Genomic DNA, 22,191 nt, shown 5'->3' on the forward strand with positions numbered 1-22,191 from the left:
TATTGTGTTAATGTAGGGTGCAAAAACTCCCTTTTAAAATACCAATTGTGAAAGTTGTCAGGTCAAATTTTGCGTTTGTTTGCTACTTTTCTGATTTTTATGGGGAATTGCAGTCTTTGTGGCCACATTTGTGCACATTTGTGCCTCTGCTACACTGTCTCTTACCACGGCAATTTCTTCTATGTAGAGTCTACAAGAGCATGCCTGCAAATTTCAGAAATACACAATTTGCACTAATCCCATAAAGAGCCCAAGGGTAAACTGGGGAAAAATGTAGCTGTTGGACTTGGCCCTTTTTGCAGCATCATCCCTGAACTTTTTGCCTTCCTTCTGTATTGTTTCTGACCTGTTTTTGTTGGTTTTAGGACTCTGGACACTTTGCCACTGCTGATCATTGTCAACGTGCAAGTGCTCCCTCTATAAAGTGTTATGGTAATTGGTTGTCCATAATTGGTATGTTTGTCTTACTAGTAAAGTCCCTAGTAAAGTGTACTATGTGTGCCAGGAATGCTACTAGTGGGCCTGCAGCACTAATTGTGCCAACCACACAAGTAGCTCTAAAAAGAGATCTCAGCCCTGTCACTGCAGTGCCTGCGTGCGGTTTTTTTAACTGCCTTGTTGTCCTGACAAGTGCACCCACTTGCCAGGCCTTACCCTTCCCTTTTTTATGCACATCAGACACCCCTATAGTAGGCCCAAGGTACCCCCCTGGGCAGGGTGCAGTGTATGAGAAAGGTAGGACATGTACTGAGGTGTGTACCATGTCCTGACAGTGAAATACTGCCAAATTTGTTTTTCACTGTTGCAAGGCCATCTTGCCCATAGGACAGAATGGGGATTGCTGTGTCACATGTTTCCAGCGTATCTTCCAATGGGCATGAGATAGAGAAATGGAGTTTAGTGTGCCTGAACTCAGAATTTAATTACGCATCTTTTTGTGAAGATGGTTTTTAAATTGTGCGTTTAGAAACCACCTTTTTAGAAGTGGCTGGTTTCTTGTCTTAAACCATCCTGTGTGCCTCTGCCTGGTTGTGTATTGACTGTCTGTGTTTGGATGTGACAGGGTCTGGGGAGTGTCCTGACCCCTGGGAGGAGTAGGTGAGACCGCACAGGCTGGCCTGCATTTGGTGTAGGGGGAGGAGTAGCCCCTTTGATGTGAAGAGGTCTGTGCTGCTGCCACAAAAGAATGGCTCCATCTCCTGAGGCCCAGACCCCACAATCTAAGGAAGAAGGTGTGCACTGGCAGGAAGACACCCAGGTCTAATTGGACCGGGCGCAGAGCCCCCTGCACACAAAGACTTCAAAGGCATTTAGGGGTATAAATGTAAGAGCTGAAACCCCTGAACTCAAGACTGAAATCCCGACTGAAAAAGGATTGAAACTACTTCGTGGTCAAGAGGAACCTCTGCCAAAGGAGGACAGCTGAAGAGACTGAAGAGAAGGACTGCTCTTTCTGTGTGTTCTGGTGCTAGCCTGCAGTTTACTGATTTGACTAAGGAGAGGACAAGGGACTTTGCTGTGTCCCCCTGCTTGAAAGGACTTTGCTGTGTCCTGAAGTAACTTGTCTCCAAGGGCCCGAGGAGAGCTGGTCCCCTGTCGGGAACATCAAAATTTCCAACAGTGTCCCGAGCGACGCTTGGTGCATGGTGCTTTTGCACGCCTGAGACTACCGTGTGGTCTGTAGTACTGTTTATGAGGTGCCCTGTGACCACATTACCCCCGCAGCGTGAAATATCGTCCACGCTGCTGCATTGCTGTTTGTGGCTCGAGCCATCATCGTAACTGAGATTGTGAGTGAGTATTGCCGCCGCCGGCCCGAGCCACAACGTGCTAAAGGATTTCTTGAAGCTGCAAGGGGAAAGTGATCGTTGTTCGCTGAGAGGAATCTGCCCAAGATCGTCAACGAAGGAGAAGGTAGCCCCGTAACCTGTCCGGCGACAGCGTCGCCTAGCAACGGAGCTGCAACGTCATTGGGGCCGCCCAGCAGGACGTCCAACGAGCGGAGAGAGAGAGCGAGGCAGGGCTCCCCCCAGGTAAGGCTTGGACTCCGGTCGGGAGCTGCAAGCGTGTGTGGCCTGGGAAGGCGTGCAGGAGGAGTACTGGAGTGCTCTGATCTCTCTCCCGCTGCACCGCGTTAGACGCGCTGAGTCCCCCAGTGGCCCGTACCTGCCCAGCAGTACCGGGGCCACCTCTTTAAACTTACGACCGTTGTCTCTGCTGTTGGGGCCTAGTGGTGCCCGAGTTGGCCGTGCAGATTGGCTTACGCATTATTCTTTGCATTATGAACTGCCTGATCCTTGCATTACGAACTGCCTGATCCTTGCATTACGAACTGCCTGATCCTTGCATTACGAACTGCCTGATTCTTGCATTACAAACTGCCTGAATCTTGCATTACAAACTGCCTGAATCTTGCATTCCGAACCGCATTATTCTTGCATTACGAACCGCATTATTCTTGCATTACGAACTGCATGATTCTTGCATTACGAACTGCATGATTCTTGCATTACGAACTGCGTTATTCTTGCATTACGAACTGCGTTATTCTTGCGTTACGAACTGCGTTATTCTTGCGTTACGAACTGCATTAGTACTTGCATTAAGGACTGTCTTATTACTCCATTACGAACTGCATTACGAACTGCATAGCATTTCATTAGGACTGCATTAGATTGTCGTGAATTGCTCAGTAATACCCCAAGAACCTACAAGTGATTGTTGGCCTAAAAACCGGCAAAGTGAAATATTATGAATACACATATGTTGGATATCTATCGTTTGGTCTCATCGTATTACTTTTGATAAAGATACAGCTATTTTTATAAAACCAGTGTGGTGTCCATTTGTGGTGTTATCACTGTGTGACTGGGAGCGTAGTGGCAAATACTTTACACATTGCCTTTGATATAAGCCTGGCTGCTCGTGCCAAGCTACCGGGGGGTGAGCTGGGGTTATCTGAGAGTGTCCCTCCTTTCCCTGACTAGAAGCAAGGGTTCCTATTTGGACTAAGGTACCTACCTCAGCCAACTACAGAACCCCAGTTCTAACAGTTGCACTTGATTTTTTCATCTTTTGCCCTTAAATGACACAAGCTGGAAGACGATGCTCTACACTAACCCCTTCTAGCAAGAAATAGGGAATTGTCATTCTCAATAATCGGACCGCAAAGCAAAATCAAAGTTTAGCTGTAGTTTCTGATGATGATGTATTGTAAAATGAGTTAAATAAAGATTGGTACTTTCTCTTTTATTTGTTTGGATTACCGGTCTGTGATTCCAGGATGTGTCTAGCAGCGAGCATGTGACCTTATCATTATTTAGGCTATGTACTCCATGTTGACGTCACATCAGTGTCTCCTAGTCCCCTCCATGACAAGGAAAGCAGGCAGTTGACGTACTGTATTCATTAGTCTTTTGTTTCTTTCTTTTCCACCCAGTATTGCTTCTAAGCTCACCTTAGCCGACTTGAATCAGATCCTTTACCGATGTGATACTGAGGAACAGGAAGATGGCGGAGGAAGTTACAACATACCGAACTGGACCCCCCTCAAATACGCAGGTCTTCAAGGTGAGAAGGTGCATGGCTCTGTTATGAAAACGAGCATGGGTGGAGACTTTCTTTCATGCTTCATGGGGCTCGCAGTGCCTCTCCTTCCTCTGTCTCTCTAATCACTGGCAATAGAAAATGTTTCTATTCAAGATTTTTTTTAACGTTGGTAAAGGTGATTCGTGTAAAAAATGCATTTGTTTCTTGAGTCCGTCTTTATTTTTTATAGATGCTGTACTGTGTCATGCGCAGTCAGTGATATATGTACATAAATAGTAGAGTGTTGGAAAGACACTAAAAGTGAAACACATCTATTCACATGTTGAGCAGGTGGAAAACATTTCACATTGCCTGATTTGTCTCAAAGTTTTAGGGCAAATCTGTTGACACCAACACAGTAACTAATGCACATTTCCTAGAACACCACATAAAAACTGTGATCATTCGACCTGCCTGATGTCAAAGATGCTATCCCTGCTCCACACTCGCAGGCATGCGGTGCTTAATTTGTAAAACACTAAGGAGTCCATTAGGATGTAAGGCGGATCGCCACCGCCCACATGGCGGTGGCGATCCGCCCTACATCCTTCCCCGCCCGCCACCTATTTCCCCCGCCATATTAGTATGGCGGGGTAGACCCCGGCGGACGGAAAGACCGTCCGCCGGTTTTCCGCCGGTCGACTAGTCGACCGGGCGGAAAAGGTGCTCAACATGGTGGCGGTGTCTGCATGACACCGCCATCCATATTTGGATGCAGGCGGAGACGTACTTTTCCGTGGCGGCATCATGCAGGGTTTGCTGTCGGGGGCCCATTGCGGGCCCCCAGGGGAAGGGGGGTGTGCACATGGGACCCCCCTACATTGTCATGGACATGGTGGTAGGCACCTCGCGGTGCCTGTCACCTTGTGCATGACAATGCACACAGTGCATTCCCGGCATTGTGGCGGGCGGTGCTGTGAGCACCGCCCACCACAATGCTGGGAATGGAGGATGCCACCGCCACGGTGGCATCCTAATTGCAGGTGCGGGACTGCCGTACCACTGGGGGCCGGACCCAGCACCGCTAGGGTGGCGGGCAGACTAAAGTCCGCCCGCCATCCTAATGGGCCCCTAAGTCAGCACCGCCCACCACAATGCTGGGAATGGAGGATGCCACCGCCACGGTGGCATCCTAATTGCAGGTGCGGGACTGCCGTACCACTGGCGGCCGGACCCAGCACCGCTAGGGTGGCGGGCAGACTAAAGTCCGCCCACCATCCTAATGGGCCCCTAAGTGCTGGGGCCAAACGTTGTGCTCAAAAGCTGGTGGCCAGTACTATTAATATCAGGGTGTGGATACCAAGGCTGTGTAGTCTTCATTCCACCTCGTGTCTCCTTTATCCACTGCCAGGCCTTCCCACCCCTTTATCTGACTTTTACAGGTTCACGTGTTCCTCTTTTGTCGCTGTTTTTTTTCATCTTTCTCTTCTTCTTTCTTTCCCCCTTTTGCGTTTTTCCCGCTCATGCTCGGGGTGAAAGTGTGATAGGCAAAAATAAGTGCCTGTTCCCCAAAATGAGGGTCCCCACCTGCAACCACTGACTCACATTAGGCACTGCCTGCATGCCCTTTTGTTCTTCTGGACCTCATTCTGTCACGCTTGCTCTAATAGCGAAAGGCACTCATTTATAGATGGACTCCATTTCATAGGTAGGATATTATCTCAAAATGAGCGCCTAAGTGCTGGTGGTATGATGAGTTCTCCGATATTGCTTTATTAAAGAATGGACAGGAAAGGTAGGATCGTGTGGTAATCAGATTAGTTCACATTTCTGTCATTTTCGCACCAGTCAGAACGAGTGCAAATGTTATGTTTAAGAAGATTGTGCAAAGCAACGCTCTACCGAAGACAACATTTGCTTTATAAGGAGCAAAATCATGAAATGGGAACTCCTTAAGCAGACAAATCTGGGCTACATTTGGTTTCTTAGAATATTTTTTGTCTTCATTTTGGCAACCTGTTGGGTGAGGTGAGAGATGATGTATTGAAACTGTACTTCCTGGACTTCTTACATCCTGAATGTTGTTAGATAATATGCTAATAATAAACCTCACAGTACTCAAAATGTAGAACCTGCATCAACGTACTTTAGGACAGGCCACTTTATAACTTGTAAAGCAGCCTTTATAATTGACACTGATCTGAAGACTAAATAAAGAGCTTCTGCCGTGAGCAGTTGGCCATTCCCCTGTGTCATTCCACATTTCAATACAATAGGCATTGTTGTGAAGAACAAGTCATTCATCACACGCCCATAAACGTTTCGCTAGTTGTGTGATTGCTGTAATACAATATTACCACTAGATGTCAGGAGAGCCTTACTGTTAAACAAAATGAAGTTAGGCAGTGCTAATATTGACGAAAACCTCGAAGCACAGAGATTGCAACTGTCTGTCAATAGCTTGATGGTACTTGGTGAAAATGCTAAACAACGTTTATCTCCCTGCAACCACCCTCTCAAATATTTGATAACAGCGCTATTAAACGACGCCTCACCGGCTCACATGGCCAAGAAGCCACTCGCACTGCTTCATCACACCACCCGCAAGGTACCATTTTAGACAGAGCTAGGTGATACCTCTTGTTCAAGTTATACAGGTGGCGCAAGCCAAATGTTTGTTTGATTGTGGCTTGTCTCTGGAGTCATTAGCTCTACGAGGCATCAAGTAATCTGTATGTTGGGTGTGAAACTCCGCCTATTGCCGGTAATTTCTTTTGCTGCTTACCATTCGTTAACTCTGGCATTCATTTTGTTAGCTGGCTTATCATTTGCTTGCGATCTGATGCGGCACTTCCGTTTTGCTCCCATTTGGCAGGAAGCAGCACCGACCAACTACAGTTTTGTTCCGCTGCTCGGCGTTATGTATTCATGTAGGGACTACTTCCTTGTTTCCTACTGCAGGCAGGACGACGTGTGCTGCCAGGACAATGGCGGTCGCTTGTTTTAATTGTGAACAGACTACACTCGAGCAGCACTCGCGCTCAGCTGCCATTTGCTCCTTTTCTCGGCTGCCTCTTCCTTCCCCACTGCTTACATTTCACATGCTTTACTTAATCTTTTTAACACAGCAGTCCGCGCGGCCACTGAGGGCTTCAGACACGCTACAATTCTTAGCTCATTATCGCCCAACCTACTACCCTGTCCTTGCATGAATATGGCAACTGCCCACTTTTGTTTGGTTCTGCATATCAGTGCGGCACGCCGCGTTTTATGTTTACATGTATCAGCATCGGATTCTTGCACTGCTGGCCCAGTCGGAGAGTGTTAAGGTAACCATGTTGTTCCTGCTTACATTTCACATGCTTTACTTAAGCAGTCCACGCGGCCCCGGAGGGCTCCGGACACACTACAATGCTGGCCTCATTATTGCCCCACCTCCACCCCGTCCTTGCAAGAATATGGTGGCTGCCCACTTTTGTTTGGTTCTGCATATTAACGCGGCATGCCGCAGTTTGTCTTTGCGTGTATCAGTGTCTTATTCTTGCTCTGCTGGCCCGGTTGGAGTGCGTTAAAGTAACCATTTGATTGATGCTTACATTTCAGGTGCTTTACTTCCGTTCTGGTATTTAATAAATCAACTACAAATGCACACATATGTATGCGTGCGACCCACCGTAGTGCCGAAGTCTGCCTGGGTGCACATCCTTAGGGTGAGGAGTAAGTGCACCAAGGCACTCGGTGAGGAACGCACCTATTAACAACACTCGAGCAGCACTCGCGTTCAGCTGCCATTTGCTCCTTTTCTCGGCTGCCTCTTCCTTCCCCACTGCTTGTTATTTGAAGGCTGCATGCCCCCCCCCCCCCCCGCCCAGGGCCTTTAAACCCAGCAAGTTGAGCATTCCTAATTCCTAGCCCTCCCCCCACAAAAGAATTCCATGGAGGCGGAGCCCCAGGCTGGGAGAGTTCAGTAGTGGGGCCGGAACAGCAGCGAACACCAGGCAGTGTTGCGTATTTTGTTAGAAAGGGTATCTTTAGAAAATATTATTTTTTCTCCTACCTTGTTATGGTTACAAAATTCTAATTAACCCCTTCTGTGCCACGCCCTTTCCCCCTCCTGTGCCGGGCGTTTTATTAGTGGGTGAGGTTCATGACGAGATAGTCTCGTCATGGGCACAGCGCGACCGTGCTCCATGACGAGACTATCTCGTCATGGGCACTGAAAAGGTTAAGAAGCGGGAGTACTTTTACTGTTTTAGCCAGGCTTCTCTTTGAGTAGGACTTTGGACAACTGTTGAACGGGTTTTGGCACTTTAAAGACCGCTCTAAATTTGGGAGATCGGGATTGTAAATTGCACTTAAAAGAATGGCACTACAACCCCTGCCCACCTTTCCGGCTTCTAGTGTAGTAACAACCAATCTTGAAAGGTCTATGGTCCCTCATTTGACCACTTTGGATTTAAAGGATAGCTGTTAAAAACCTGCGTTTAGTATATCTTACTCGTCCGCATGTTTCATGTGATTTTTGCAGCGCCCCGACGCCCAACGGCGGTGCTTGTTCATAGATATTGTAATAGGTGCGCTGGGGTTGAATGAGGTCGTTCAGAGTCGGAGCTACACACTTTCCTTTCACACACCCTGTTGCGGTTTGTTCGTGTGCTGATCCTTTTATATAGAAAATGCTCCTAAAGTGCAAATGTTAACACCTCGAGGCTGCTTGTCTAAGTCATATGCGCTATAGATGTTGGGTCCAAGCAGTATTAGAAACAGCAGGAAGGAATCTTTGGGTGGGATATAAAACCCACGTTAGCCTCTTCAGCCCCTAGTGGGCTGGCCAGCTCCGGGGCTCCAGTGCTTGGCCTGACTTCTAGGCGCTGCCCCAATGATGATAGGGAACGCTCCCCCGGCAGCAGGGCAAAATGCATTCAGCTAATCAGACCTTCAGAGTTTATAAAAGGTGAGGCGTGTCACCCCTCGGGGTCTCATTCGAACATCCTGGCCTCTCCCTGCTAGCTTCAGCTACCCCAGCTCTTCACTCCTACTTCTGTCCACAGCTCCCCGACGTCTGCTGCAAACGTTTCAACCTCTGTCCTCTGTTCCCTTCCCCTCTGCACCAAAGTCTGATCCAGTCTCTGAACAAAATTGAAATATTGGCGTACACATACACAAATATATGGAAATGCTCTATAGACAAACTTATCCGAGGCTATTCATAATTTACACTTGTCATTTGCTGCTTCATATTGTGTGAAATTTAATTACATAGCTTAAGTTGTCGCCAGTGCTTGTTAATACTTAAAATAAAAAATAAGGGCACTTTTATAAACGGCTCCTTTTCAAGTTATAGCCTAACCAAACAAGCATTTGCAATGCAAAAGGTCTCGCATTTTAGAAAAGTTATCCTACTGGCATTGTAAAAACCAATACTTTTAATATATGTGCACTTTGTACTTATAGTCGTTCCTTGCAGGTTTTCAAAACACATAAATAAAAGGCATTGCCATTTACAATACCAATAGCTCAAAATTTCGCAAATGCAAGACCTATTGCATTGCAAATGCTTGTTTTTAAAGGCAGCTCAAAGCAGCTCCAACCCCGGAGGGAGGAGTGGGAGGATACAAGACTAGGCAGCAGGGTTCCTCCGGGCTTCCTCCTGTTCTTGTCGAAATCCGATGCCTCCCAGCCTTCCTTAGTGCCCCCCTGGTCCTTTCCTTCCACATCAGTTAGATCTGAAGCTTCACTATGAGTTTTTTTTTTTATTAATTATTTTTATTGGCATGAATACATTTGTGGAAAACAGTACATAGAGTGGCATGTAAGTCCAACATGGACCTGCATTGATATATGAATGTTAATTGCGGTACGTGCACCAAAACCAAAAAATGCTAATATATGTGCGAAAGTGCGGGAATGAGCTACAGAGAGAGTGAGGTGAGAAGAAGGAAAGAAATACAAGAGGGGGGAGGAACTGCGGAGGGCAGGAAGGGGGAGGGAGGGGCATGCCGGTGGGCAGGCCAGGCTGAGCCCTTGTACAATCAAGTGGGGGGATGGAAACAACGACAGACTGATGGGTGACGATGAGGAGGAATCAAGAGTCAGGGTGACGTTGGGGGGGGGGTGGGGGGAGGGTCGTCCTGTAGAAAGCTGGACCATGTTGGTAGGAAGAGGTCTGCCTTGTCCATCAAGTTGTAAATTACCTTTCATAGTAAACAGTCTTGTACATCGTCGTGAGCCATTCCTCGTTCGTCAGCAATTGCCGGGAAGGCCAATGTCGCAGGATACACATCTTGGCAGCTGTGAGGGCGGTGACGAGTAAGCGGCAGGCCTGGCATGTCAGCTGGGGGAGGTCCACCAGGTCATGGAGGAGAATGAAGGAGCTCAGAAGCAGTGAGGGCACATCAATAGATTCCCGGAGCGTAGACCCCACTCCTGTCCAGAAGAGGTGTTTGGCAGGACAGTCCAGTAGAATATGAACAATATCACAGGGCGAGTAATCGCACTGCAAACAGGCAGAGTCAGGGAGCAACCCTGGAGCCTGAAGACGTGCCAGGGTGCAGTGCCTGTCCTGAAGGATCTTTAAAAGACTGAGCTTCATCAGGGCACAAAGAGTTTCAAATTAGTTAATTTTAAGGTGCCACCTCCCTGCACTTCCAAGCCTGTCTTCAGGTTCGATGCAGGCTAGATATCTTTCAGCCCTCAGATGAGCTGTGTTGATCCTGTGCCCTCATCCACACACATCTGCTTTTGCCTAGCCCTCCTGGACCAACACTCGACTCTTCTGCCTATAATAAGACATTATAATAAGACCTACCCAACTCCATTGATTGTTCTATTCTATTCTGCTCTGCTATTATGCTCTGATTCTGTTTATAGGGTTCTTCATCTGTGAGGATGCTGTCAAAAAGTAATTTTATTTTTGGTTTTAGGATTATTATCTGTCATGGTGGATATTCGACCTAAGAATGATTTGGGACATCCATTCTGTGATAATTTGAGATCTGGGGATTGGATGATTGATTATGTCAGCAATCGTCTTATTTCTCGTGCTGGTGTTATATCAGAGGTAAGCAAATTTGGAAACAATTGTTTGCTGTTAATTATATTTGACTTGTTAGTTTTAGACAATGCACTCTCGTTGTCTACCTCCTCTTGATGTTTGGTTACATGGGCAGTTATTTAGAGTTTTACCCTCTGAATTGGACACGCCAGACAGCTCCTGTTTTTGGTTGGATGTTCGCTTTCTCCTAACTCTAAATGAGTCCCTTAGTCATTTGTTTTGCCTAGGTCGAGGGAACCATCCTCACTGATGAGCAGGGTTTAACAAAGTTATTTTAAAACATCAAATTACTTGTTTAATATTTTTGAGTTTTAGGGTGATAAAATGTCTACTGATTACAAACCATTTTTTAAGTTAACATGCCTCCAAGATGATCTGCTCATTACTTCGTAAAATCAGTTTAACAAAAGTGCCTCAGCCGCTAAAACAGTATTACAGTGGCTGTTGTGCTTGTCAGTACTGTAAATTCTGTATGCCACCATAAGTATGTACAATTGTTGGGAGTCAGTATAGGAGAGTATTGTTAAAGTAACTATTACTGAAAATGATATGATAGAAGCTAGTGCAAGGGAGAAAAATAATCTTTTGTAGTGTAGTGTCGAGAAAATATGGCACACATTGCTTAGATCAGGTGGTGTGTCATTAAATAGTCTAACAACAGTCAAAACAAAATTAATAAATAATACAATTTTGTTGATTGGTCTGAGAACAATGAGTAAATATGAACACATTTACAAAGCTAAACACGGAGTCTATTCACAAAGGTAAATATACACATGTAGATTTACATTTGTGTGTATGTTTTGCTGCATCTGGTAATAGTTTTTCAATTGTTTTGCTATTCATAATTTCTAAGTGTACATTTACATCTAGGTGTAGATTTACATGTCTCCACGTCTTCAAAACTGGTGCAGAGCATGTTAGAACAGGATTTATGAGTGTAAAGTTTCTAGTAGTAAATTTTCATACATAAGGAAAGGTCTCCCCCACTGGGGTGCAGATATCCCGATGGTAAAGTATAAAAAAACAAAAAAGGTTGAATCATTATTTTTAAAAAGTTAAAAATTGTTTATTGCAAAATAAAATTGTGAATTTAATTAAATAATAATTGTTACCCTAGTACTAAAAAAAGGTACCAGATCATTGACTAATCAAATTAAAAGTTTAATAAACAATTACATAAATACATTATATTAATTAAATTTATAAATATGATTTAAAACAAAAAGCTCATGATCACTATTATTGTATTTAATTATTATTTAATAATTTTGTAAGTTAAAAAGATATATTTATTTTTAAGCAAAACGTTAAATATGAATTTATTTAATTAATAATTTTAAATTCAATGTATATATGTGTATGTGTGTATGTGTATATATATAATCTACTGGCGGTCGCCAGTAGATAGTTATAGTTAGGACCGTGTTTCCATAGGAAATCTGAAAATTCTATTTTGAATAACTTTGGCGCCGGTTGACGAATCTTCGTGAAATTTTCAAAACTAATGGGGCGCTCCGCTCAGCTCCTACCCTGAAAGTCTCGGGGGGGATTCGTCAAGTGGGGGCCGAGAAAAAAGGGGGGTCCCAAACGTGTTTTCCCCATGCATTTTCCCATAGGACCATTAATCGAAGGTACAGCCCCAACGGCTGAACAGAATTACTTGAAATTTGGCAGAGAGGTAGTCCTCAGGTCAGGGATGTGCCTTTTGCATATATGGAGTCAATCTGTTCAGTAGTTCCTGAGAAAATTGCAGTTAAAAGCACATACATATCTATAGCCGCGCACCCTAACGTGCGCGAGCGTAATTCTGATTGGTGGTTACATGTTAGTCAACGTTCGAATCGGTCAAAATCAGGAAGTGTCGGCCGCCATTTTGTTTGTTTTCAGTGCGAGAGTGAAAAAGGAAGGTGGCGAACGTGAAAAGGGGGCAGGGTAGAGAGTTCCTGACCCCCTAGCCTTTGTCAGGGGGTCCCTGTAGGACCCCAAAGGCAGACATTTTTTTTTTATTTTTTTTTTTAATCGCGGGGGTGAGCGCACCGTGCGCGCATGGTGAAAAACCAAAAAAAAAAATGTTAATACTTAGTTTATTGTAAAATAAATATATTAAAAAAAAAATAATACATACATAACTTAGCATTTAAAAAACCGTACAAATTCACAGAAAAAACCTTAGGTTTCACACACATTATAGTTAGGAATTAGCATTTAAAAAACCTTGCAAATTCACTTAAAAAACCATAGGTTTCACACATGTTATAGTTAGGTGGATATTTCACTCGTAAAAAAACAATGAAATTCCCCCGTTATAGTTAGTTCAGATAACTAAAACTCGCGCGACCGCCACTCTATCACAAGGATGATGTCATCAGTGATGTCATGAGTGATGCCACTGACCATGTCATGAGTGATGTAATATGTGACGTCATGAGCAGGATTGCGGGTGCGCGAGTTATAGTTATCTGAACTAACTATAACGGGGGAATTTCATTGGTTTTTTACGAGTGAAATATCCACCTACCTATAACATGTGTGAAACCTATGGTTTTTTAAGTGAATATATATATATATATATATAATTCCACACTGATTCCTCAGGTTTTACACTCCAGAAGAAACGGCATTACCGCTCCCGCCAAGCCATAGCAAATTTTGCTCCATTTCAAGTAAGCGAGAGAATGTAAAATGCTCTTGCGTTTTTTGGAGCAGAATTGCTTTTTAACAGAGGGAGCTGCATGTTCAGCAGCTCTCTCTCTCCAAACGTCCTTGGGGGCCAACTCCTCCTCCTGTTACCTCCAGTAATTCCCACATAGCGGGATTGCTAAGAGGTCTTCGGAAGCTAGGCCCCCTTTCTCCACCACTGTGCAAACACACCTAGTGCACTACAGGTTGGGGGATGAAGTCTCCACTTTATTCCTGAGAGACCTTGGGGGCCAAGAAGCCCTCCTGGTATCTCCTGCAAGTCCTACACAGCAGGACTCCTGAGAGCTGGTCGGAGGCCCAGACCCCTTTTTCCACCACTCTTCAAACGCAACTACTACTTAAAAAAACATCGAAATTTACTGAAGGAACCAAAGGTTACAGATACGTTATGGTTAGGAATGAGCAATTTTAAAATCCTTAGAAATACTCTGAAAAAAGCAAAGGTTAGAAGGACGTTATAGTTGGGAATTAGCATTTAAAAAACCTTAGAAATACACAGAAAAAACCAAAGGTTAGAAGGACATTATAGTTAAGAATTATCATTTAAATTTTTTTTTAAATCACTCATTAAAAAAACAAAGGTTACAGGGACATTATAGTTAGGCTCGGATTTCAAACCAGTGAAATTCAGCCTTTCTAGCTAGTCAGCTGACTATAACTCACCCCCTGCAGTGCACTGCTTATGACCTCACATATTACATCACTCATGACATGGTCAGTGACATCGCTGATGACATCTCAAATGACATAATTGATTACATCATCCACAGAATTTCTTACGCACCCACTCATATCTCCATACAACCTTTCATACACCCGCTTCAATTTCCACACCAGCATTCTCAAACACATTCACACACCCATGCCAGTATTTACACATCCACTCACTGATTCATAGATTTGCTCCCACTCACTCTCCCATACAGCCACTCACTCATACACCCACTCACTCAAACAGCCACTGATATATCCACTCAAACACCCATACTGCCACTCATACACTGTCAGTCACCCATAGAGCTACTCACACACCTACTCGCTCACCCATCGACACAATCGCAGTCTCTTACTCACCCATACAGTTACACACACACAGCCACTCACCCATACAGATACTAACATGTACTCATTCCCCTATACAGTCACTAACACAAGCACACCCCTACCCATAAATGCCACTCTTACAATCACTGACTCGCTCATGCAGTCATCATATACTCCAACACTCACCTATACTGCCTTTCACATATGCAGTTACTCACGTATATATACCACTAACACATCCACTCACTCAGCCATACACACACTAAGTTACTGATACATCCCCCTCAAACACGCACTCACTAACCAATATAGCTACTAACTCAGTCACTCATCCATACAGGCAGTCTTACACCCCTCACCCACCCACACAGACACCCATACAGGTACTCAGGCAACCAATCACTTGCCCATACAGCCCCTCACATACCCACTCACACACCCATACAGCCACTGAGACATCAACTGATTCACTGATACAGACATTCACACAATCAGTCACTCCTCCATACATTCACTGAGACACATACCACTTACTTATACCGTCAGTTACGCATCCATACAGGCACTCATGCACCCACTAATTCCCCAATACACCTTTGTATATATATTTAACTCTCATAATGTTTTTAAAAGCACTTGCAGGAATTGGATGATGTCATCCTAGATTTCATCAGTGATGTCACTGACCATGCCATGAGTGATGAAATATTAGAGGTCATAGGCAGTGCAATGCAGGGGTGTGAGTTCTAGTTAGATCACTAACTATAATGGCTGAATTTCCCTGGTTTTGTACGAGTGAAATCTGAACCTAACTATAATGTCCCTGTAACCTTTGTTTTTTCCAGTGTAATTTGTGTATATATATATATATATATATATATATATATATATATATATATATATATATATATATATATATATCAGAAGCACTCCGCCCTTCCCTCGATCTTTCAGGTACAGGAGCACGGACCACAAGTAGGTGCAGATTTATTTTTTATTAAGCTTGAGCAAACACCAGCAGCATGACGCGTTTCAACCCTGGAGGGTCTTGAACACATATGTATTATTTATACTCCGACATATATTGCTCTAATTCAGCAGTTACTCATGAAAACTGATATATTTGTGTACAGAAAGAGCACATGATACTATAACCATTGCTAGATATATACATCCTCTGTGTTGAACCTTGGAATGTAACTGGCTGTATACAATGCGGTGCATATGCTTATCAACATACTCTATTTCCGTACTAATGGCTTTGCATTATAATTGTACCATTTATGTTATCTATAAGCTAAGAGCTTGTAACTTTAATTTAATTTTACATCCTCTGCCATTTATTTTTTTAGTTTTGTATATACATTGGTAAAGGTACCAGCAATGTGCCATTAACATGCTAGTAAAGTTTTGCTTTATGTTTCTTTTATGTCCATGTCGGGATTGCTGTTTTATTTATATATATATATATATATATATATATATATATATATATATATATATATATATATATATATATATATATATGTGCCATATTTGGTGCTGGATTTATTCCAAGTCTTGGATAGTTACTACTGATTCATACCCTTTTTGGCTGTAGTTACTTCAGAAGTGCAATTTGAGAACTGAAAGTAATGGGCTTGTTATTTGTGGGTGGGTGTTTGTATATCCCTCTCTAGTCCCATCTTTACTCACTCCTCTTTAATGCCCTCCCATCTAGTAGTAAGTATTCCTGTTGTTCCAGCTACTCTCCCAGGTTCTAAACACATTTACTGCCATCACATTTACCTATGTGTACAGGGACTTCTGAAGACTTTCACATAGAAAAGACATGCAGGTTTTTCTGCATGTTGCACTATTATAGTATTTCTAAATGTACTACAAAGAGCAGTTTGTGAACAGACCCCAAACTGTTTATCTTAATTTTGTAGGTTTGTTTACATCAGGATGTGCATGGATACTTAGATGTTTTTTAGAGTTGTACAACCATTCATAAATATACATTTCCAAACTGCACCCATTTGCCCTGTGATCTCTTCTGATCAGCCACTGTTAATTGACGTGACACACTGGTGCATTCTATCTGTAGCTGTGCATTTATCTCCTTTGTCTCCATTGAAAATTTGAAACATTCATATTTTCAAATGTATGTAAGTGTGTGTAGATAAGTTGTTCAAGATTTTATTTCTTTTACCTGTGCTAAGTCTTGTTTTCAAATGTCTCAGATGAACTGTCTTTTTGTGGTCTCAAAAATTACCACTTGATTTTCCAATTCTAAAAACAATGCCTGGTACTAAACAGTTTTCTATATGTAATAGTCCGGAAATTACACGCAACACAGAAATGCTTTGATTATTTCAACATGAATCTTTGTATTGTCACTTTAGGTCGGTGAATGGTTCAAGGCGATATTCTCTTACTTAAAGGAGATTCCACGTTATCTGATACCCTGTTATTTTGACGCCATTCTAGTTGGCGCGTACACTACACTTCTTGATGTCTCATGGAGTCAGATGTCTAGGTATGTACACCAGTGTATGATTAAATCTGAACAAATAACACAGTAGACCTATAACTTTTTTGTGCCAAATGAAATAAGTAATACAATCTAATTGGTTGAATGAACAATCTAATTGGTTGAATGATCTGTGTTCATGCCTACATTTTGGTAGGTCACATCTTGGGCTCTGCCGTGAGTCTGCTGGAACACAGAGCCCTCTAGTGCAACAGTATCTTTTTTCGCTGTGCCAGCGCTGGGAAAACTTTATTAGGTAGCCATGCGCTCTACAAATCACGTATATTGATAATAATAATTGTTCAACTTAGATGTGTAACGCGGTCATAAGTTTATGTTCGAGGCATGTGGGCTGCTGAATTCATATCTGTGCATAGATCGCCGCCTAGTGTTGGGTCCGGATGATTGCACATTGTTGTCCTGGAAGAGTCTTCGAAGTATCACGAGATAGGTGACTCCTCCCCTGGACCACAGTGCGCATGGGCATCCTCTCCATCCTTAGATTGTTTTTTTCCGCCATTGGGTTCGGATGTGCTTATCTTAGCTCAAGTTAGGAAATTTCAGTTTAAGGCCAAAAGGCCTTTAGTTCTCGTCGGTACTGTTCCCGTTCGGTATCGAATAGTTTCTTAGTGCTTTAGCACCTTCTTCCAGCTTTTCGGATCCGCTGGGTCCGAACATCGACCTTCGATCGACGATGGAATCGAGGATTCCGTTCAAAAGGTGTCCTTTGTGCCACGCGAAATACCCACACATCAACGTCCACCCGGTATGCAACAAATGTCTCTCACCGGATCACGATGAGTCGAAATGTATGGCCTGTGCCCGATTCCGCTCGAAGAAGACTCTCCGGAATCGACGGGCAGCGAGATTGGAGGCGCAGCAATCGGCGCCTGCCCCGGCCAACATCTTTACCACCGAAGACGAGGACGCCGAGAGCGTGGAAGAAGTAGACTCCAGCCCCGCTTCCGAACACGATTCCCGATTGGATGAGGTGATCTTCCAGAGAGAAGAAGTCGTAGACGAGGTAGGAGACTACGATGAGGCCTTTGGGGCCGAGGAAGATAGCTCCAGTGAAGAGCTAGGCCAACCCGTTGATACGGAGGCCGACAAAATACGTCGTCATGAGGCTCATGTCGAGGGATAGCCTTCGGGCCTTACCCGAGATCAATCTCACGGTTCTTCGGCCCCGCCTTCAGGCCCGGCCTCAAACATTTCGCAAGAGCCATTATTGTCGAAGATGACTGGGTTCCCTTCAGCGAAACCGAAACCATCCATCGCACTAGTTCCATCGAAACCGAAAGTGAAACTGGTTGTGATCGGCACGAAGGCCTCGAAGCCCTCCACTCCTTCGGCGCCGGCAAAGGTCATCGGCTCCGACCGCGCAAAAAGGGATTTCGGTGCCGAGCTCACCGCAGCGGATACGGTTGTCGAACCAAAGAGGAAGGCCCTCGGACCCCACAAGGCGCCTCGGCCGAAGACGTCGGCTCCAACCACCAAAGTCAAGGTGACCACCCCGTCTACGTCGACGTCTCAGACGGCGGCCCTTGCCAAGTCATCGACTCCCAACGAGCGTAGATACCTCCCTTCGGATCGATGACCCCTTGACTGCAAAGAAGTCGGGGGCCGCTTCGACGCCTACCTCCAAGGTGCCGATCGGTTCCAAACAGCCGTCTGCGTTCACCGTGCAACAGGTCTCGGCATCGTTGCAACGCATCAGAGAACGGGCAGCCCTCTACTCTACGCCGGGCCCAGACACGCACAAGGCTTCCAAAGCCCCCTCGGCGCCGACCAACATCACGTTTGGGTTGCTGCCGCCCACGGCGCCGAAACTGTTCGAGATTCGGACACGTGTCCTCTGGGCACAGTCCCCAGCCACTGGACAAACAGATCTCGAGCCTTCACAGCCACAATTTATCGACGCCAACACTGGCAGGTTGATGCTCCGCAAGAGGAAACTCACGCCAGAGAGAAGTTTGGACTCCTATAAAATTCCTCTCAAACACAAGTTGCCAGCAGGGTCAGAGCCAGTGCTTCATGAACACTTTCAACCCTTCCATCAATATCCACCGTCCTTTTCTTCGACGCCTTCAGAGGCAGACGCAGTAGAGGACTATGTAGGGGATGATACCACCTACCCTGGGGATATCGATCCTGATGATCACCTACAAGACCCAGATCAAGCATGGGATGACCACACAGACCAGGGTACCGCACCAGATACCCATGATACGCAGCTTTAGACCATAAAGACCTCTCCCACAGAGGACACTGCTGCCTTTAATGCCCTCATTGAACGGGCTGCTGCCAATCATGGAGTGGAACTCCATTCTGACACTGTCGAAGAAGACTTCTTGGTGGACACTTTTGCCTCTTCCGAAAGAACTGTCAAGACTCTGCCCATGTTAAAAGGGGTCCTCAAACCTGCCAAAGGCATTTTTAAGGAAACAACCAGGGCACGGGTGCTAAACTCCCGGATTGAAAAAAAGTACAAGCCTGCACCCGGAGACCCTATGTACATTAGAGGTCAGTTACCTTTAGACTCCATGGTGGTTGCTAATGCTCGCAAAAGAGCCCACTCACAAACAACAGGTGATGCTCCTCCCCCAGACAAGGAGTCCAAAGTGCTGGAGACATCAGGCAAACGGATTGCAGCGCAAGCAGCGAACATCTGGCGCATTGCAAACACACAGGCACTCCTGGCCCGGTATGATAGGTCCCACTACGACACACTCGAATCCCTACTCCAACATTTGCCAGATGAGTATAAAGAGGCAGCGGAGATCCTCATTAGAGAGGGACAATTCCTTACCAACGCATCCATCAAGTGCGCACTGGATGCAGCCGACACAGCGGCGAGGGCAATCAACACAAGCGTCATGTTAAGACGGCATGCATGGTTGAGAATCTCAGGCTTCAAGCCAGAGATTCAGAACAATATCCTGAATCAACCGGTCAACCCAGACTATTTATTTGGCCCTGAAGTTGACACTACCCTCAAGAAAATTAAAAAAGACACTGACACTGCGAAATCAATGGGGGCTCTGCAGACGCAGCAGTTTCGTAGTGGCTCCTTTCGTCATCCCGGGAATAGAGGAGCAGCTAGGGGTCAGGGGTCACAGCAGCAGTACACTAAAGGGGGCACGCAGAGTACCTACGATAAAACCAACAGAGGTGGATATCGTGGCTCCAGCACCAAGGGCAGAGGACGTGGTTACGGCAACACCAGGTCCTCCCCCAAAAACAAACAGTGACGCCCTCTCCCTGCCCCCCGACCACATAACACCTGTCGGGGGGAGACTCCAACAGTTCCTGTCAGCGTGGAAGAACATCACCACAGACAGGTGGGTCAGGGACATTATCCAACACGGTTACTGTCTCGAATTAACGTCCACTCCACCCAACATCCCGCCAAAGCACCGTCCTATGTCCGTAGAGCACTTGGCATTATTGCAGCAGGAAGTGCTAAGTATGCTACAAAAAGGTGCCCGTCAACCAGCAGGGGACAGGGGTGTACTCTCTGTACTTCTTAATCCCAAAAAAGGACGGGTCGCTCAGACCTATACTAGACCTGAGACCCCTCAACCAATACATTCTCTCAGAGCATTTCCATATGCTCACCCTACAGCAGGTTCTCCCGCTACTCAGTCAGGGGGACTTCCTAGCCACACTAGACCTAAAAGATGCGTATTTCCACATACCCATACACCCTTCACACAGGAAATATCTCAGGTTCACTATTCAAAACCATCACTATCAGTTCAAAGTTCTCCCCTTCGGAGTAACAACAGCACCCCGGGTCTTTACCAAGTGCCTAGCAACAGTGGCGGCACATCTACGGAGACAACACATTCACGTCTTCCCTTACCTGGACGACTGGCTTGTGCAGGCAAAGTCGGCCCAGCAGTGTGCCTGCCACATGTCCATCACCATTCACCTTCTTCACAGTCTGGGATTCTCACTAAATTACCCAAAATCGCATCTCCAACCCGCACACGTACGACAGTACCTGGGCGCGACCATAAACACTCTGGCAGCCACAGCTCAGCCAAATTTAGTGAGGATCAACAGCATACAACTGCTGATCTCAAAGTTCAAACCTCAACACTCCCTTCCTGCGCGAGTGTTCATGCAGTTGATAGGCATGATGGCCTCCTGCATTTTCATAGTCCCGCACGCGAGACTACATATGCGCCCGCTTCAGGAGTGCTTGGCACGTCAATGGAATCAGGCTCACTCTGCATTGGTAGAATCCACAAAACCTTTGCAAGGGTCGACCGTTCCAAGAGCCTGTTCCACAAATTATACTGACAGCGGGCGCCTCTCTCCAGGGTTGGGGAGCTCATGTACTCACTTACACAGTGCAGGGACTATGGACAACGCAACAAAAGAAGATGCAAATAACGTTCTGGAACTGATGGCAATCTTCCTAGCCATGAAGGCATTCAAAGTACACTTGTGCAACAAAGTCGTGTTGATCCGGACGGACAACATGACTGCCATGTACTACATACAGAAGCAGGGAGGAACACACTCTCCACAGTTGTCTCATCTGGCTCAGAGCATGTGGAAGTGGGCCATTCAGAGGAACATATTCCTCATGGCGGAACACCTCCCCGGCAAGGACAACCAGATGGCGGATCTGCTCAGCAGACACAGCCACCAGATGCACGAGTGGGAGCTACATCCGTCAGTTCTCCAACCGTACTTCCAACAGTGGGGTCATCCAGAGATAGACTTATTCGCCACAAACGAAAACGCAAAATGCCAAAGCTTTGCCCCCAGGTTCCCACATCCACAGTCACAGGGCAATGCGATATGGATGAACTGGTCCGGCAGATTTGCGTACGCTTTTCCCTCAGCGCCATTAATACCTCTAGTGGCCCGCAAACTGCGACAACACTCACTGACACTCATCCTGGTTGCTCCCACATGGGCGCGCCAACCATGGTACACCACCTTTCTAGAACTTTCCGTGGTGCCGCATCAAAGGCTGCGGATCAAACCCGCACTTTTAACGCAGAACCATGGCGAGATTCAGCACCCAGATCCGCAACAGCTGAACCTGGCAATCTGGCTCCTGAAGTCTTACAGTTTGGCTACCTAAACCTGCCACCTGACTGTATGGATATCATCAAGGAGGCCAGGAGACCCACTACCAGAGCTTGCTATGCGGCTAAATGGAAAAGGTTTGTCATTTACTGCAGCAACAATGACATTAACCCGCTGGACGCATCCATTCAAAACATCATCTGTTATCTCTTACACTTATACCGATGCAATCTGGCATACAACTCAATATGTATCCATTTAACCGCGATAGCAGCCTATCTCCAAAACAGGCAGCACC

General features: G+C 45.5%; 1 protein-coding gene across 5 annotated transcripts in view; it reads left to right on the forward strand.

Moving 5' to 3' along the window:
- AGL (amylo-alpha-1,6-glucosidase and 4-alpha-glucanotransferase) overlaps window positions 1–22,191 on the forward strand; it is a 453,547-nt gene that overhangs the window by 223,449 nt on the left and 207,907 nt on the right. For all 5 annotated transcript variants that reach the window (XM_085601874.1, XM_085601873.1, XM_085601871.1 and 2 more), the window contains exons 21-23: window positions 3,440–3,570; window positions 10,452–10,588; window positions 16,717–16,850. In XM_085601874.1, the coding sequence (XP_085458000.1) occupies window positions 3,440–3,570; window positions 10,452–10,588; window positions 16,717–16,850 (402 nt within the window). The remainder of the gene's footprint in view (window positions 1–3,439; window positions 3,571–10,451; window positions 10,589–16,716; window positions 16,851–22,191) is intronic.

The sequence above is a fragment of the Triturus cristatus genome, chromosome 4_2 (genome assembly GCF_964204655.1).
Source record: "Triturus cristatus chromosome 4_2, aTriCri1.1, whole genome shotgun sequence".
Classification (NCBI taxonomy): Eukaryota; Metazoa; Chordata; class Amphibia; order Caudata; family Salamandridae; genus Triturus; species Triturus cristatus.